The sequence below is a fragment of the Heterodontus francisci genome, chromosome 29, assembly GCF_036365525.1.
Source record: "Heterodontus francisci isolate sHetFra1 chromosome 29, sHetFra1.hap1, whole genome shotgun sequence".
NCBI classification, from domain to species: domain Eukaryota; kingdom Metazoa; phylum Chordata; class Chondrichthyes; order Heterodontiformes; family Heterodontidae; genus Heterodontus; species Heterodontus francisci.
In genome coordinates, this window is record NC_090399.1 from 57,987,235 (window position 1) to 58,007,436 (window position 20,202).

Sequence of the window (20,202 nt, forward strand, 5' to 3'; positions counted from 1 at the left end):
AATCCATGCTGGCTCTCCACCGAACTATGCAGTCAGTCTCACTCCCCGAGTCGATCCCCGCAAGTTTATTTCTCCAAGGTGGCCATCTAACTTCCTCTTGATTCATTGATCGTCTCAATTTCCACCACTCCTGTGGGCAGCCAGATCCAGGTCATTACCAGTCATTGCATAAAAGAATGCTTCCTCATATTCCCAGCGTATCATTTGCACAAAACTTTCAATCTGTGTCCCGGAGTCATAGAGGGGAGGGGAAGGGGAGAGAGAACGACACATACACACAAACAAAAACACACACACAGAGCGAGGGGAGACGGTGAAGAGAGATCAAGATCTCTCCCAAAAGGTGGACGTCGATCCAGAATACTCTGCATCTGCTACATCAAGTGTGGGCAAAGATGGAGTACTTATTAAAGCCGAAACAATACCAGATATGTCACTAAATCAGTTTTCAATATAGTGACGAGAGAGTAAGTCAATAAATTAGTCTTCTCGTTTAAAGCGTCCTCATAAAAATGCACCTTTGCTGTTGTTTTCTTTAGTAAGATAAATGTTTCATGCCTTAATCTTTCGAAATTTCCGCACTAGCCCTCCAGACCAAGCAAAGGTTGCGTGATGGCCCTCCGCCCGGGGGGCTTGTGCTGTTTTTGACCTTTTGCTGTCTATATTTTGCCAACAGTTGCATTACCAGAATCAGTCCTGTGGATTTTCTGGACCTTCAGCTATGGATTTCCAACAGCCACTCCTCTGGGTGTGTGTCTATGAACAGTAGAGTTTTCAGTCGTGAATCCCCTGGGCTTGTCATGCTGTCCCTGTCTCATTGCACTCAGTTACCTCAACCACCCCAGCCCCCCAATCCCACCCCTAACATCCCCATCTGTTGGTGTTCAGTCTCGCTCTGAGTTACGACCACTCGCCATCTCGATCTGCTGGTGTCCCCGTCTCGCTACACTCTGTTACCCCTCTCACCAGGTGTGTCTGCTGGTGCCCCTGTCTCACTGTGTTTAGTTAGCCCCTCTCACTGTCTGTATTTGCTGGCGACCCTGCCTCACTGCGTTCAGTACATCCAGTCACTATCTCAATCTGCTAATGTCGCTGTCTCGCTGCCCTCAGTTAACCCCTCTCACAATCACCATCTGCTGGTGTCCCTGTCTCACTGTCCTTAGTTGTGCTCACTTACTATCTCCATCTGCTGGTGTCTCTATCTTAACGCCCTCAGTAATTACCATTCACTATCTCCATCTGCTAGTGTCCCTGACGCACTGCACTCAGTTACCCACTCTCAACATCTCGATATGTTGGTGCCCCTGTCTCACTGCCCTCTGTTACGCCCTCTCACTTTCTCCATCAGCTAATGTCTCAGGTTCACAGCACACAGTTAATCCCTCTCACCATCTTCACATGCTAGTGGCCCTGTCTCAAGACGCTCAGTTACCACCACTCACTATCTGCATCTACTGGTGTCTCTCACTCCCTGAATTCAGTTAAGTCCATTTTCATCTGAGGTTGTCCTTGTCTCACTGTACCAATTTGCCCCCTTTCACCATCACCAGCTGCTTGTGTCCATGTCTCGACGCTCTCAGATACCCACTCTCTATATCTCCATTTGTTGGTGTCCTTATCTCCCTGGACTCAATTCCCGCCCCCCAACCACACACACACACACACACACTCATGTACTATTGCCATCTCCTGGTATCCCTGACTCACTGCACTGATTACCCTATCTCACCATCTCTATCTGCTGGCGATACTGCCTCACTGCACTCAGTAACCCCTTCTCTTCACCATCTGCTGGTGCCCCTGTATCACTCCACTCAGTTACCCCCTCTCACTGACTCCATCTACTGCTGTCCCTGCCTCAATGCACTCAGTTACCCACTCTAATTAACTCCATCTGCTGGTGTCCCAGTCTGTCGGCACTCAACTGCCCCCTCTGCTGGTGTGCCTGCCTCACTGCACTCAGTTGCCCGCTTTCACTATCTGAGTCTGCACTCTTACTCACCACTATCAGCTAACCCCCTCTAACCATTTAACTTTTCTTGTGTCCCCCTCCCACTACACTCTATTGCATCTTCACACCATTTACATCTACTGGTGTCCCTGTCCCACTGCACTCAGTTACGCCATGTCACCACCTCGATCTATTGATGTCTCTGTCTCACTGCACTGAGTTAACACCGCTCTCTATCTCCATCTTACTGAATGACGGAGCAGGCTCGAGGTGCCGAATGGCCCACTCCTGCTCCTTTTCCGTAGGCTCTTATCTTCTTACCATCTATATTAATGACTTGGAAGAAGAGAGTAATGTATCTGGGCTTGTTGGGGATATCAAGATAAGTCAGAATGTAAGCTGGGAGAACATAAAGGGGCTGTAAGGAGATATGGACAGTTAAGTGAGTGACAACAAATTGACAGATTGATTTTAATATGAGTAACTGTACGGTTATTCACTTTGTTAGTACGAATAGAAAAGCAAAATATTTGTTAAAGCAATGAAACATGTAAATGTTGATCGTTAGATGGACTTGGATGTACTCGCACAAGAAATACAGAAAGCTAGCACACAGTTACAGCAAGGAATTAGGTAGATAAATGGCGTGGTGTCCTTTATTGCAAGAAGATTGGAGTACAAGAATAAAAAAAGATACAATTTTACAGGCTTTTGTGAGACCAGACCTGGGGAAATGTGCACAATATTGATTTTCATAGCTCAGCAAGGATATTTTAGCGTTCGAGGAGGGACAATAAAGGTCCATTACGCTGTTTCCTGGGATGAAAGGATTGTCCAACGACGAGAGGTTGCATAAATTGAGTGTCTACTAGGCTAGGAAAATGAGAGGTGATCTCATTGAAGCGTAAAATATTGAAAGGGCTTGAGAGGGCAGACACTGGGGTATCTGGAACAGGCAATCACAGTTTCAGGATAAGGGATCGGTCATTTTGGACTGAGATGAGGAGAACTTTCTTCACTCAAATGGTTGTGAATCTTTGGAAATCTCTGCCCCAGAGGTTTGTGGATGCATTATCATTGAATATATTTAAATATGAGATAGAAAGAGTTTTGTTCACTCAGAGAATCAAGGGATATGGGGAGAGGGCAGAGAAATGGAATTGAGGCAAAGAATCATCTATGACTGTATCGAAGAGAGGAACAGGCTGCAGGGACCATATAGAGTCATAGAGTTTTACAGCACAGAAACAGGCCCTTCGGCCCATCATGTCCGTGCCAGCGATCAAACACATAACTATTCTAATCCCATTTTCCAGCACTTGGCCCGTAGCCTTGCATGCTATAGCGTTTCAAGTGCTCATCTAAATACTTCGTAAATGTTGTGAGGGTTCCTGCCTCCACCACCTCTTCAGGTGCATTCCAGATTCCAACCACCCTCTGGGTGAACTTTTTTCCCCCTAAATTCGCCTCTAAACCCCCTGCCCCTTACCTTAAATCTAAGCCCCCTGGTTATTGACCACTCCACTAAGGGAAAATGTTTTTCCAATCTAACCTATCGATGCCCCTCATAATTTTGTATACCTCAATCATGTCGCCCCTCATCCTTATCTGCTCTAAGAAAACAACACTAGCCTTTTCAGTCTCTATTCATAGCTGAAATGTTCCAACCCAGGCAACACCCTGGTGAGTATCCTCTGCATCCTCTCCAGTACAATCACATCCTTCCTATAGTGTTATGCCAGAACTGTACACAGTACTCCTTCTGTACTTCCTAGGATCCTACCATCCATTGTGTATTCCCGTGCCTTGTTAGTCCTCCCAAAATGCATCACCTCACACTTCTCAGGATTAAATTCCATCTGACACTGCTCCGCCCATCTTACTATCATATCTATATTGTCCTGATCTACTCCTGCTGTTGGTTCTTACGTTTCTTCTTATAGAACCATAGAACTATAGAAAAAATACAGCACAGAACGAGGCCATTCAGCCCACCGTGTCTCCGCCGGCTGAATAAACTATCCGCCCAAACTAATTCCACCTTCCATCACCTCGTCCATAGCCTGCAGGTTAAAGCACCTCAGGTACATATCCTGGTACCTTTTAAATGAATTGAGGGTTTCTGGCTCCACCACCATTCCTAACAGCGAATTCTAGACACCCACCACCCTCTGGGTGAAAAAGTTTCCCCTCATGTCCCCTCTAATACTTCTACCAATCACCTTAGATCTGTGCTCCTTGGTAATTGACTTCCCCACAGGGGGAAACAGGTCCTTCCTGTCCATTCTGTCTAGGCCCCTCATAATTTTGCACACATCAATCAAGTCACCCCTTAGGCTCCTCAGTTCTAGGGAAAACAACCCTCACCTCTTCAATCTTTCCTCAGAGCTGTAACCTTCAAGCCCTGGCAACATTCTTGTAAATCTCCTCCATACTCTCTCCAGAGCAATGTCAATTTAATTTATCATTTTTAATTAATTTGTGAACTTAAGCAACACACTTTCGCAGACAGAATCTGTATTTGTGCGGGAATGTGTTTCATAATGACTGTGTGAATTTACCCCTTCCGTTACACACGGCTCACAAACGGAATGTCTTTGGTACACGTTAATATAAGGACACAGTTTTGTTCATAGCATTTCATAATGGATTTGGGAAAGTTACCACTGACAGTGAGAAACTCTTGTTCACTTGTTGCTACTTGCAGAGTTGGAGGATATTCTATTTAAAAAATGAAAGTCAGTATTTTAACCTGGAGATTTTCGAACAACACGACACTCGAACAGTAGATACACACAGGGTCAGCAATAAGATTCAAACTTCATTAAGCAAAACTGCATTTTAATTGAGTTCTATGTAATAGGTCACAACGAATTCACAGCTCAGGAACTATCCCTGAAACTGATCTGATTCTGGGATCTGACACGAGGAAGCAAACAAAGAAGGAAAATCACAGTGAAAGAGACAAGAGGAGGAGAAAGAAAAGTAGTTTAATGTCAGAACACAGGAAAAGACAGCTGCTAAATCCTGGCATTCGGGACATTGCTGAAATGTGGGTCTCTGTGATTAAAACAAAGATCCACACTTTTTAAAATACTGGAAATTTTGGATTGGCCTTGGGAGGGAATTATTTTCTTGAATTTATTTGTAATATGTATCTCAGTTGTGAATTTAAAAGGACAATAAAAGTCGCTTTTTTACATATTGTTAAATCGACAGCACGTAAACATTTTAAGGAGTTCTCGTCCTCTCCAGGCCAACATGCCTCATTAAAACAGATTATCCAATCATTTATCTTACTGCTATTTCAGTGCAGGAAGGCCAATGTATATTTCCATAACCAGAGTTTGCTAAGCTTTCTGCTAAAATGAATCTATCTACTATTTCATTGTAAGTTCAGTTTATCTCCGCATACAGTGGAAATGTTGGAGATAAAGTGGGAGCTCCCATCCCGAAGAAAATATTGTTTGTGGTTGTTGTATTACTTGCTTCCCTATATTTTCTCGCTGCCTTTCAAATTGGTGTGGTTTCATCTTCAATGGCTGTTCACGTTTAAAACTGCATCTACATTATTGTGTGAGTGGAGCAGTGACTGCAGCATTTGTCAGCTCAATCTAAAGCTTCGAATTGGAGTTTAGGAAGCTTTATGTTAAATTACTTTCCTTCAATTACAATTATCTAACAAGAGGGAAAAGAAACCAACTTACAGAGCAGCATCGAAGCCGTCCCTCTGCCAGCAATCTGTGCTGATGCATCGTGATAGGCGCCTGCTGGGTACCTGCTGCCTCGAATGATACATTAGCTTTATTAACGGTATGAGTGGAACAGTGAGGTGATTTAGAAGACAGGAAGAAAAGGCAAGTTTGTTTCAGTTTCAAATGCTCAGAACACTGAGAACAACAAAAAAGTTTCAAAATACCGACCCGAGTTAATTTCTTGCATATGCGTTGCTTGAGAAAGTTGCTTTAGGCACCAAGTACAAAAATGCTACAGTTTTCGAATTGAGAAAGTATCAGGCAATGCTGACGCGATGTCGACTATGATGACTGGGCCACATGGTTAGAATAGATGATAGTTGCCTACCAAAGAATGCACTGCATGGAGTGCTTGGTGGTGCCAGAAGACCCGTTGGGTGGCCAATGTTAAAATACAAGGACACATTCAAGCAAGACATCATCTCATGCCAGACTGACATAAACAGCTGGGAACAGTCTACACATGACTGCATATTTGGTGCCGAGATTTCCACCCCGGAGCACAGAAATTTGAAGAACTACATCTACACATTGCCACAGGAAAGCACCACTGCAGGAAGGAGCATGCAACAGTAACCCCTGCATCTGCAAATGACAACATACCATGCCCCCATTGCAACCGGCAATGCCGTGATTGAATTGGACTGTCCTCCCACCTGTAGACTGATAACAAATGAACAATAAATGTTTCTCATAAGCAGAGATGCAAAGTCAATGAGAAGTGTTTTTCATATTGCAAAATATTGAATAAAACTGTTAGAATTATTAGTCTTACTCGTCTAGCTTATGAATGTTCCATCGCACTCTTGGCACGGAGCTTGCTAGAGATGCTTTGGGTAGTTAGGAAGTGAGTTAATCACCGCAGAATACTCAGCCTCTAATTTAACCTGTTCTAGTCGCCATGGTATTTATGTGAACAATCCAGAGAGATTCTGATCAATGGTGATATATATAGGATGCTGACGGTGTGTGATTCAGTGATATAAATGCCACTATCAAGTCAAGGAGAGTATGCTCTTTCTTCTTAGAAATACACCATTGCCTGGCACTAGTGTGAAACGTATTTACCACAATTACACCAGTGATGCAGAGAGACGAGAAAATGATGTTAAACAGAGATTGAAAAGATGTGTTCAAAGAGATGTGGGATTTTTATACATTAAGTAAGGAGAAACTATTTTACGGGGTACATTGTTATTGTCAAAACGACCCAGATATACAATAATTGGTAAAATAATTTTGTTAATGTTAGAACTGGAATTAATCTAGAATTAATTCCCCGAAAGTGTGATAGAGACAGATACAATCGTAACTTTCAAAAAAGGACTTGGTCATATACTTGCAAAGAAAATAACGTAAATGTCCACCACCATTCACGATTGGATATGGCAGAGTTCCAGAACTTTATCTAATCTAATCTTTTGTCTATGGAATTGTCTCGCTCCATCTAAATTTATCCCACTGAGCACGATGCAATGGCGGGCATCTTCAGTGTAAAGGCGAGACTTATTTTCCACAAAGATTGTTCAGTGATCAGTCCTCTCAATAATGCCATGGGCAGATGCATCTGCGACAAGTAGATTGGTCAAGTAGGCTATGGTCTCATGTTTGTTCCTTCATCACCTGCTGCTAGCCTCGTCTGAAAACCGTGCTCTGCAGTATTTGGCCAGCTCGGTCAGTAGTGGTACTACCGGCCCACTCTTGGTGATGGGCATTAAAGTTGTCCTGTTCACTCTGTGGAGTACATGTTGTGTCATTTCTGTTCTCAGTGCCTCAGCCAAGTGTTGTTCAGCTGAAGATCTGCAAATGGAAAAAATAAATCATAAATGAGTCTCGGAGATGTACCACACATTGCAAATGTAAGGTACAAAAGAAACATATAATATGAGTGATGAAATGGAAACAGTTTTCCTGAGCATTCCCTGACTTCAGTCCTCCCAGTTCGGACGAAGAGGCAAAATGATGTTAAAGGATCAGAACCGTAGCTTAGAAACTGCGAAATGTAACAGATTCCTGAAGGGTTCATCATTACTAAAGGGCTTCCTGACCAGCAAGAGGGAAACCTCAGCAACAGCTCTACATTGCAAATCCATCCTGCCTGTAAACATAAGTCTGACAAACATTCTCCAAAATGTTCTTCATATAGCTGCCTTTGGTCTAAGATACTCTCTCGCTTTGGTCGATCCATATGAGTTTGACAATTTGTTTCTGTAGCATACAAATTTGTTGACATTAACTAACCTCCAGCAAAACACTACTGCAAAACCTCTGGATTCCCGATAAATCGGAATGTTTATTTGTAACATCTAAATAATTTACATTTTGCAATCGATCATCATTAATATACCGCAGCTTATTCCTTTGACTGAAATCAAAGCGGAGCGAAAATCCTGGCCGCCATAATGGTCACGTGTGATAAACGTTTTATTTATCAAACACTTCATTTTAACATTTCAAAATATGCGGATGAAAGACATATCTGTACTTTATGATCGCGTGAAGGCAACACGAACCTGCAAAAATATTTAGATAAAGTATTGTTTTGCAGATCTGTTTGATACACAAATTTGTCTGAAATCCAAGAATCAGCTATTTTTTCCCAGTCTATGTTTGGAGGTGCTCAAGAGAATGGCAGAGAAACGTTTTGTCTCACCACTGATCAGACTGGATTACAATTGGGATGCGCTCCTGAGCAGGCTCTGTGCCTGTTAATACCGGCCACATATACATCTGTGTGAAAATTAGCGTAATGGTGGACAATCAGCCAAAATTATTGACCTACTGGTCCCTGACGCTTTACAAAGCTGCCCGGTGGGACCATCAGCGTATGCTCCGCTGGAGCCATTGAGGTGCACTGCGACTTTTCGGAGTAAGTGCGATCGCCAGAATTTTGGTGCTGTTGTGGCCCTCATTCGTGCTGAACGACTTAGCATTTGATACTCTGGGGAAAGAAAAATCCGGACTAATAGCTTGAAGTCCAACAAAACGGAAGAGAGTAGAGTGAAGTTCAGAAATTGTGCTTTGGACACTGCTGGTCCCGGGACATCTAAAGGACGTAAAGTTATTCAAGCAGGAGAGAGCAATAGCAAACATGAATAAAATATTGGAGCAGAAGGATCGATTAGGACATGCGCCCAAATAAGCATTCTTTATACAAACGGACGGAGTATAAGGAACACATTGACTGAATTGCAGGCACAAATACAATTTGAATGAGCATGCATTGGTGGTCGTTACTGAGATATGGGTGTAAATGGTTAGGATTGGAAACTGAATACTCCAAATTATGAGATCTGCAGGAAAATTAGAGGAAATGGTAAAGAGGGAGGGATAGCCTTAATGATTAAGGATGAAAGCACTTCCATGTTGAGAAAGGATATAGAGCATGAAGCAGGTACTGGAGACTTTATGGACAGATTCAAGAAGTAGAAAAGGATTTAAGATTATAGCGGGAGTTGGTGTATAGTTCCCACCCCCGGCAGTAGCTGCGACGCTGTACCTTGCTTAAGTGTTGACATTAACAAAGTCAGATTGCTTTTAATGGGAGCTTTTAAGTTACATATAGATTCGGATAAGCAGGTTTGCACATGTCAGAAAGGTAGTGAATTTCTTTAGTGTAACCAAAGGGAAAAAGATACAAAAAAAACACACAGATTCTGGTGAATGGCAGAGATTTTAAAAAGTCACCAAAAGATGACAAAACCGGTACCAAAAGCTACACAATAGGAATATCAAAATAACCTTTTAAGGGATATCAAAATCAACACAAAAAGCTTTTACGATTTCTGTGGGAAAGATAAGATGGCAAAAGCAATGCGGGCCCCTTAAAACTGATGACGGTGATGTTGTCAATGATAAGGAAATGGCGGACATGTTGAATAACTACTTGTGTCAGAATTTATGGTAGAGGTAAGCATGCTAGACATCCCAAATCAACTATTATTGAATCAGGGACAGGAAAAGAACAACATTGCCATAAGCAAGATAAAGGTAATGATGAAATTACAAAGAAAGAAAGACTTGCAGGTCTCAAAGCGCTTTACAGCAAATGGAGCACTTTTGAAATGTAATTGATGTTTAAGCAAGAAATGTGGCAACAATTTTGCACAAAACAACTATCACAAACAGCAATGTGATAATGATCAGTTAATCTGGTTTTATGATGGTGATTGAGGGATGCATCTTTGCCAGGACACAGGGAACCACTCCCCTGCTCTTCTTTGAAACAGTGCCATGGGATCTTTTACATCCACCAGACTGCGCAGATGGAGCCTCGGTTTTACGTCTCATCTGAACGACTGCACTTGAGTGTCAACCTTGATTTTCTGTGTACAATCGCACTGCAGAGTTGACACATCCCCAGGAACAGATGATTTTCATCCCTGGGTTAAAAGAAGTAAGTGAAAACATTGCAAAGATTCGAATTATAATCTTCCAGAGTTCTCTCGATTTGAGAACTGTTCCTATAGATTAGAAAATTGTGCATGGCATTCTGCTATTTAATAAAGATGAGTCAACAGGAAAACAATTTGCTTTTCAAGAAAATGATGAGCTGGCTAGACTTTCTTCTGTTCTTCTGGAAAGCTCAATAAGCAAACTCCAACTACCTTTCCCCCCAAAACCAACTGGCTTTTTTAACAATTCAAAATGAAACTACCATTTTTTCCTGAAGCAAGTACTATGACAACCATAAATTCTGACCTGTCATTTCCTTGTAAATAGGTCTTCAGGTCAAAACGCACCCCACTACTGGGTTATTTGTAAACAGGTATTTTCCAGTGAGATCTGCCCAATAGCTAACCTTCTGTTGACCTTCCCTTTTGTTTTTAAACTACAAAGTTCAGCAATCTCCATATGACTCAATGTCCATTATTCAACTATATTTCTTTCAGATATATTTTACAAAATGAATGGCAGCAGTCTCGTAATACCTCCGCCCTTCAAGTAATGAAACGCCAGTTTTGAATGCTTTTCATTGCAATGTAAAAAAAAAAGTTTAAGGTGAATGGCAAAAGAACCAACGGCAACATGAGAAAAAGTTGGTTCTTCACACTGAATGGCTTGGATCTGCAATACACTGCCTAACCATGTGATGGAGGCAAATGCAATAGTTGCTGTCAAAAGAGAATTGGAAAAGCACCTGAAGAGGAAAGATGCCGGGCCACAGCAAACGATCTGGCGAGTGGAACTAGTTGATTTCCTCTTGCAGAAAGCCGGTAAGGACACAAGGCTAAATGGTTCCTGACGTACTGTAACCATTCTATGATTCTAACTTCAATCTACATTAAAGCTCCGTGAACCTTTGTTTGGGTTTTATGATGACTTCGGCTTTGAAAGGGAAGTGGACAGTACCCGAGAGGAGGGAACCATTTACAGTATCAGCTCGAATGGGGGAAGGAATATGCAGCTATCTCTTTTAGAAGCCTTGAATGTAGACCATCAGATCCAGGCGGTTTGTTTGCTTTTCGTCCCGTTAAATTCCCCAGTACTTTGCTAATAATAATTACTTCAATTTGCTTATTCTCATTGTCAATATCCTCCTTTATATTTAGCTTGTCGAAGATTTTGCAATGTGTTTCAACATTACTCTCATATTCTATTTCCTCCCTCTTTTATCATTTTCACCATCTCTTGCTGTTTTCTAAAACTTTCCTAATTTTCAGGCTTACTAGTCTTCATAGAGTCATAAAGGCACAGAAGGAGGCCATTCCGGCTCTCTGTCGAGCAATCCTATCAGTGTCATTCCCCCGCTCTATCCCTCTAGCCTTGTAAGTTTACTTCCTTCATGTGTCCATCCAATTTCCTTTTGAAATCATTCTTCCCCTGCATTTCCACCAACCTCATTGGCAACAGCATTATAAATCTCTTCGTCTAATCTCAGACTATCTTTAACCCCCTTAGTTAATTAAATATGAATCACTCTTTCCGTGGAGTTTCTTATTTTTCAGTGAAATGCATATTCGTTGATAATGATGAAATATTGCCATAAATAGAAACATAAGATCATAGTTTATTGCACGGAAGGCGTCATGTGGTCTATCTGTCCGAATCAGCCGAATAAGAGCTGTCCAGCCGAATCCCACTTTACAGCTGTTGCTCCATAGGCCCTCTGTTTGCGGCACTTCAAGCGCATTTCCAAGTAGTGTCTTTAAAGCAGTGATGGTTTCCGCCTTTACCGCCCTTTCAGGACAGGCTACAACTGTCAATCACACCCTTTCAGCCTGGAAACTGTCAGAAAACGTCTTGCACTTATCTCTCTTCATACCGCCTGAAGCTTTCAGTTACACACTCTCATTCCGGGAACTGTCAGAAAACTTCCCACGCTTCACTCTCTCAATACAGTCTGCAGGTGATTGGAAAGATCCTCAATCAAAAGTGAAATAGAAAAAAAAGAAAATCTAGAAATTAGAGTTGTCAGCACGGATTTTGAAACATAAGGGCAAACTTAACCAACCTTATTGCATTTTTGAAGAAGGAATACAAAAAGTAAATAAGGTTAGTTAAATAAACATAACATAGCTATAAGTTATTTTCTGAGATCATAACATGCGGAGTTAGGCTAGAAGAAGCAAAATGGAAAACAAACTGCATGTAACACGTAAAACAGGGCATAAGGGTTAAAGGTAGTAATTTGCTGAGATTGGCAGAAGGTGGGAACTGCTGATCCACAGGGATCAGTGGCGGGGTCACTGTTTTTCACCATTTACATGTGCGATTTGGACTTGGGAATAGAAAGTTCAATATCAAAATTTGCAGCTGACACCAAATAAGAGATTTACAGATAATATAGAGGAGACCTGAAACAAAATATAGAAGGGCATTAATAATATTGTGGAAACGGCCAGTAATTGGCAAGTGAACTTCAATAAACATAACGGTGAGGTGATACATTTGATTGGGAGACACACTAAGCCTGACAAATGAACAGCAAGCTCCCTCCCGCACTCCCATCCTCCACCACATATAAACCCATTTCTTCCACAGATCCAGTCTTTTCTCCAGAAGCCGGAAAGAATATGTTTCAGTAACACTCCGTCTTAACACTTCTTCTGAGAACTCTTCTTTCAAGAAAACAACTGCACCTTTCATAGTAATTCACATGGTATAAATTGTCTTCCACAACTTTGCCGCTCTCAGCATGAAAACCTTCAAACAATATGTAAGAATACTCCGTGGTAGGTCGATTTCGAAATGCCGGTGCAATAATAGTGAGATGTGGGAATACAGACACGGAAAGCACTAAACGTGGCGTCGAAGGTAAATAAGGCAAACAAAACCTTGAGGTTCATTTCCAGAGGGATAGAATTGAAAAGCAGAGATGTCATCCTAAACTTGCACAGAATGGTTCTGAGATCACACTTGGAATTCTGTAAGCAGTTCTGGTCTCCCTATTATTAAAAGAGCTCAGAGGCACTGAAAAATGGACAACGGATTTAATGGAATTATTTCAGAACAGAGACATTGTTGCTTTCTGGATAGTTTGACCAGGTTGGAGCTCGTTTCTCCAGAAAAGAACAGACACTGGGGTGCCCTGAAAGAGGTATTTAATGCTACGGAAGGATTTGACACCGTAGACGTAGAAAAGGTGTTTCCAGCAATAGAGGAAATGGGATTTCAGGGAAACTATTTTACCAAGATACCGGTGAGAATGTGGAACTTGCTACCAAAAGGAATAGCTGAGGCGAGCTGAAAACACGAGAGAGAGATGAACAGAGATCACTTGATGAGGTGAGAAGAAGTGTGGGAGGAGACTTTTGTGGAGCATGAATACGAGCATTGATCATTTGAGCTGAATAGCCTGCTATGTGCTGTCAATACTATGTGATTCTTTGTGAGATCCTCTCCTCCAGGGAACAGACAAAGAAGATCCATCTCCTTCCCTGTTGCATAAAGTCGGCAACTGTCAATCACGCACTACCGAGATTTGTCACAGAACTTCCTGCACTTATCTCTCTGCACAGTTTCCAGCTGTCAATCATACTCTCTCATCCCGGGAACTGTCAACATAGTCTGCAAATGTCAAACTAACACTTTGCTCCCGGGAATTGTCAGAGAATTTACTGCACTGACATGGCATTACATGAAATTGATAGCAAGTTGTTGCCATTTTCCAATCTGATGGACAATCTGTGTTAGCATTTTTCACCCAAAATAATGCAAACATAGAAACATGTTGGTGCTACTTAAAGTGGAAAGTTACTTTTAACAGACATTTTAATCATCAGCTGTGGTTGATGATGCTATGCCACACATCCCGCTCCTTAATTCGTGTGGGGTGACATTGTGGATGATGAGCTTCAGGCACCAATTCCACTTTATGCTCAGTGTAACAGGATGTTTTTCTGTCCAAATTACTTTTGGTGCTATTTTTTTTCACAAACTGCCTTCTGACTGTACAGTGCTGGTATTGTACAGGGTATGTGTCCTTATAGTGCAGTCCTGGGATTGTAAATGCCTGTGTCCTTATAATGCAATGCTGAGTGTTGTGCAAGTTAATTTCCTTACAGTATTGTGCTGGATTCAACAGATCTGTGTCCGAGTATTGCAGGGCTGGGTGTTCTACAGATCTGTGCCTTTACATGGAGAGTGGTTTGACTATTTAATGAAGAGAGAGAGTTGTTCGATCAGTTAATGAATATAGAGAGAGTGGTTTGATAATGTATTCAATATAGAGAGCGATTTGATTCGTTAGTAAACAGGGAAAGTGGTTTGATCGCATAATGAGTGGTTTGTTCACTGCCACAGAGCTGGACATTGGATCAGAGACATTGAAGGAGAATAGCGTTGTCAACCGTGTCAAAGGTTGCAGAGAGATCGGAGAGGTCTTGTGGAGTGATTGTGCACTACGGTAGCAGTCACAGAGCGTGTGTGTTTATTCCACGTTGGTTAGTATCATTTAAGTATGGTAGCAGGGATAAAAACTTGATTGAAGATATTCAGTCATGGAAGTGTAAGAATGATGCACATGGATTTGGAAGACAAAAACAAGTTGAGGGGTTTGGAAATGAAAGGAAAGTTCGGGATAGAGTTGTAGCCATAAGAATAGAGACGTCGAGTGTTGACTTTTGAAGAAGAGGTGAAAATAACGAACTTGGAAGAGTGAGAACGGAATCTAAGAAGGACACGGGTTAAATACCAACTCTTGTGTGGTTCAAAAAGTGAAACAAGCGGTTATTTGTTTATTAGAATCAAGCTCAGGGCAGAAGGAGGTGAGTTTCATGCATAGAACAAATTGGTTTAGAGATTGAGTTGGGATTGGGGAGAAATTGTCAAAACTATTCGGCTCAGGGCCAGTACAGTGGAGCCTGCAATAGGTTTGGGTTGGAGGTGAAGTGAAGTTTAGTTTCAACAGGAGCAGGTGAACGGATGATCTCAATGTACATTGCAAAGAGGTCCCTGAGTTTCTCAGACTTGTTGTTGGAGATGATGGCGGGACAGGCAGGGGAGAATGTTTCAAGAAGACTGTTGGTGTGATTAGCGGTAAGTGACGCCTGTTTCATGTATTCCAGCACGATCCAGTCGTGCAGCAGATACTCTCAAGTATGTATCCTTGGATGTAGGGTAGAAAATATGGGGCCCTCTTTGAGATTTGATCAGTATTGAGAGAGTAAAGATCCCAGCAATGAACAGATGTTTCCCCCCTAACATTTGATACCATCGGCCCTCTTTTGTAAGAAAGCATTTTCATCCAATTTTACATTTTTAACTATGTGAGTTTCTTTTCTCTGGAACCAAATGATTTATGTGTTGATCCAAACTTGAATTGTAACGTTTGCCAGAACATCCTTGTGTGGGTTTGTTGCATTACAAGCTATTTAATGCCATCGGTCCTTCAAATTAACATCAGAATATTCCATAGTGTACACTTGTTATTCCTTTCTGTATTTTTTACCTTTTATTTTTCCACATTAACATCCATCGTTAATATTTTGGCCATTATACAAAAGTGGCAAAAATCTCGATGAAACAAATCAATCTTTTATTTACCTCTCGACTACTGACGAATTTTCAGGGAAACAAAAGACAGTGACTTATAAACCTGACTCCACGTCCATGCTAGTTCTCTGTTGTTTACATACATTTCCATTCAGTGTGAACAAATATCTCACCCCATTCTTCAGCTCCTCCCTGAATTTCTTTTGTGTCAGTCCATAGATACAAGTGTTTGTACACGAACAGAGAAGCTGCAGCATGAAGCCAACTTGCTGGGTTACATATATCGGGTTACTGTAATATTTGTCAGCGTAATCAAAGTTTATCACTGGCCAGTTTACAGAATGTATAACATATGTTATCCATAATAGTATGAAATTGGCAGAAATAGCGAAGAGCAAAACCATTGATTTTGTCCGATTCTTTATCTCTGGATCATTTTGATTCTCACTGCTGCTCTGGAGTCCTCTGCGGACTTTATTTGCTGCTACAATATGTTTCACTGTCAGAGCATTGAACAACAGAATTAACAGCATTGGCAATAGAGGGGTTATGATGCTGTCGATCCACTCGTACGCCTTCCAGAAGGAGGAAGTGAGAGAAGCAGCACTGGGAACACAATGCCATGGCACGTTGTCAATTATAAAGGCAGGTTCAGCTGAAATGTAAAAGGGAATGTTCCTCACACAGCTCACCAAAAACACCGTGGCGATGATCACTGTCGCTGTTTTCTCAATGCAATATTTTGATTGCAGCTTCTGACAGCAAATTGCCACAAAGCGATCAAAAGTGAAGGCCACAGTAAACCAAACAGAGCAGTCTATAGCTACCATATACATGCCGAAGTTTACAATGCATACAGGAGTCAGGAACAGGAAATTAATCGACAAATACATCCTATTGATCCGGTAAAATATCACATGGATGATAACTACCATTAGATCCGCCGCTGCCATGGCGACCAGGTATCGCGTGATACATTTTGAGAGACCACACTTGCCTCGGGATAGGATCACAATCGCCACCAAGTTAACTGTAAGAAACAGCAACACCAAAATTTACAACTAGACAATCCCAAAACCCTTGTTTCAAAAATGATGGTGTTATCGAGCAACACTTCCTCAGTAATATCATGCTCATTGGTGCTTAGTTTCTGCTCTGCCAGGGCCAATAGGTTCCAGACCTTATTGTAGGCTTGGTCCAAACATGTACCGTCGAGTTGAATTACAGAGGAGCAGCGAGACCGACTGCCCTTGACGTCAAGGCACTATTTGACCAACTGTGTATCAAGGAAACCTAACAATATTGAAGTCAATAGGAATCAGGGGAAAAGTCTCCACTAGCTGGAGTCATACAAAACAACAGGAAGATGGTTGCAATTTTTGCAGGACAATCATCTCGGCCCCAGTACATCGTTGAATGAGTTCCTTAGGGTAGTGCCTTTGGCCCAACTATTTTCCACTGACTCATCAATGACCTCTCCGCTGTCAGGTTAGAGGTGGGGATACTAGCTGATGATGACACATTGTTCCGTACAATTCACGACTCTGCTGATGCTAAAGCCATCCGTGGCACATGCACCAGGACTTGGGAATCATTCAGGCTTGGTTTGATAAGTGGCAAGTAACATTCGAGCTACACAAGTGCCAGACAATAAGCATAAATAACAAGAGATGATCTCACCACCTGCCCTTGATATTCAATGACATTAAAACCTTTGAAACGTCCATCGTCAACATCCTGAGAGTTGACATTGATAAGAAATTTCATTGGAACCGCATTATAAATACTCTGGCTATAAGAGCCATTCACAGGCTAGGAATTTTGTGGCGAGTAATTCATCTCCGGACTCCCAAAATCCAGTCCATCATCTACAAGCCATAATTCGGGAGTGTGAATGAATACTCTTTAATTGCCTGTATGAGTACATCTCCAAAAGCTCAACACCATGCAAGTCAAAGCAGCCCGCTTGATCGGCACACCATCCAACAGCTTAAACATTCACTGCGTCATCTATCAGTGCACAGTAGTCGCAGTGTACCATCTACAAGTACTACAAATCCCCATACCTCCTTCCACAACACCTTCCAAGCCTACGACCTCTACCACATGGAAGAACAAGGGCAGCAGATGCATGGGAACATCATCACCTGCCAGTTCTTGTCCAAGTCGCACACAATAGTGACTTGGAATTATGTCCCCATTCCTTCACTGCCGCTGGGTCAACATCCAGGAAATATTTTCCAAACAGCACTGTGGGTTTAGTGACACAATATGGATGCAGCGGTTCAGGACATTGGTTTGCCACCACATTCCCAATTGCAATTAGGGATAAACAATGAATACAGGCCTCGACAGCGACTCCCACAGCCAAGAAAAATAAAATCTAAAATCAATAAAGAATGTACTATAATATCAGTTCTCTGGTTGCGAATTAAGTGTAATTGTTACTGCAAATAACATTTTTGACGGGAAGTGGAACCTGTGACAAATGTAGAAAAGGATGACTGAAAATCCAAATGAAGAGTTTCATATCAGATAGCGAAAAAAGATTCTGGGGTATAAAATATACCACGGTAGTTCTGGAGAATTTGCATCTCTGAAACACATTGATGCCCCTTTAACATATGCCAGCGTCTCCAAAACTAAATACCTGAAAATCAGTTCCGCCTGAGAGGCTTATGGCCTCGACAGCAGCGAGTTCGTACTCCCACCGGTTGGATTACAGTTGAAAGCACCCTCTCACCCTGTTGGGAATGACTTAAACAAGATAGGGAATGCACTTTAACCTTGTTAGAAATGACTCATGCAACATAGAGAGTGCACTCTCGCTCTTTTGGGTTATGGTTGGTACAACATCAAGAACGCCCACTTGCCCTGTTGAGTAATAGTCCGTACACCATTGAGGTACCCTCTTGTTCTTTTGCATTATGGTTTACAAAACAAGGAGAGCGACTCCCCTTTGTGACACATGGGGTTAGATATTGACTTTTTGCCAGTGTGTGGCAGCAGAGATGTACAACAGGCTACCAGTTCGCTATCTTCCCTTTTACACTGTCACACAATGTCAAAACCGTCTCCTTTGACTTTCCATAAATTGTAAAGCTGCAGTCCATCGTGGTAGTCAGGACACTTTATGATTTCCAACAAAAAGTTTTCCATTTAGATTGAACTTTTCCAGAACAGTTACAGCTAGTTCCAGACTCCTGGTTTTTAAACAATAAGATAAGTTTTCTCCTTACCACCCATGTGCCTGGGCAAAGCACAGAATGAAAAATCTGGTGACAGGAAAGCAAGCCATGAACAGAAGTCGCAGGACTTTGGCTTCCACTTAAATGAGCCAAAATCAAAGCTGGAATCAAGTCCATGCAATAAGAAAGGTTTCTGCCATGAAATCAAAGGTATACATAAAATAATGTTAAAATGCTGTAATTAATAAAATCCCTATGATGTGCGTTTAACCCACTTAACAACACAGCGGCATTAAAAAAATGCTATTTTTTTCTGATTCAGTGCCAGATTTAGGGTAGTGTTTTCATTGTCAAACGCAAAGCAGATGCTTGTTTCAGTGTTGAGGTGAAAATTGAAGTAACTCTATTATTTCGATTAAGAATCATATTGAGAAAGTAATAAAATCACTTTACACTTAATTGATACCACCGAACAGCAAACATTCAATGTCACTTTCTCGTTTCATTGTCTTACCAGGAACACTAACCACTGCAAGGACAGGATAGTAAATTCGGTCTATCTGGTAAATTACAGGATATTCCATTTCTTATGAGAAGCACGACTGTCTGTTTTGCCAGCCACAGGTCTCTGACGGTTCGAATGTAGAGATTTATGCAGAGAGGCCCTTTTAATACCACAGAAAACCCTCCATGGACACAATCATCCAGGGAATGTGAAAGGGGATGTTAGTTATATTCCACTGAGCAAACTGTCTTAATGAACAGCTTTTACTCCAAGGACTTTTGTGCAACAGAATATATTTATTAGAGGATATGAAAAACCAGGGTATGAGAAACAATAGAACATTACAGCGCAGTACAGGTCCTTTGGCCCTCGATGTTGCGCCGACCTGTGAAACCATCTGACCTACACTATAGAAAACATAGAACATGTAAGATCATGTTTCTTTGAAATACCTTAAAAAGTGAAATTAAAGTTGAGTAGCTTGCTTGGTGTTCATCAGGATGAACAATCTCATTTACGGGCGATCAGTTGTTCTGGTTAAATATTGAGTTGTATTCGCCCACATTCTGTACTTGCAGAGGTATCAGACAGACCTCATTCAGTGTCGAACAGCTTGAGAGTAAAATGTTAATTATTGGACTGTAGCACAGTTTTCTGCTGAAGATGCTGCAAGTGTGAATGAGAAAGGTATTGATGTGACAAAATTGTAAAAAAAAATAAAACAACGTTCACCAATCAAGGTTTCTGAAGCTGTGCTTTTGGATGTTCTGTTTCCCTATCTCTGTGTAACCCAGATTAGATTTGTCTAATCAACATTGTTCTGATCATGTATAGAAGGGTCAAATTGGTCGCCTCATGTCCCTCTCC

The 20,202-nt window shown here is 41.7% G+C and overlaps 1 protein-coding gene across 1 annotated transcript; it reads right to left on the minus strand.

Annotated features, from left to right (window-relative positions):
• Nucleotides 1-15,737: 15,737 nt before the first annotated feature.
• On the minus strand, nucleotides 15,738-17,052 carry LOC137345866 (probable G-protein coupled receptor 139). The gene is made up of 2 exons (XM_068009114.1): nucleotides 16,995-17,052; nucleotides 15,738-16,672 (listed from the first exon to the last, which is right to left on the minus strand). Exons 1-2 carry the CDS (start codon nucleotides 17,050-17,052, stop codon nucleotides 15,738-15,740), a joined length of 993 nt encoding a protein of 330 aa, XP_067865215.1.
• Nucleotides 17,053-20,202: the final 3,150 nt, after the last annotated feature.

Coding starts and splice junctions, on each gene's coding strand:
- LOC137345866 (XM_068009114.1), bottom strand. CDS start 17,052: ATGTACTGGGGCCGAGATGATTGTCCTGCAAAAATTGCAACCATCTTC. Junction 16,673..16,994: donor AACCATCTTCCTGTTGTTTT/GTATGACTCCAG, acceptor TGTTTCTTACAG/TTAACTTGGTGGCGATTGTG.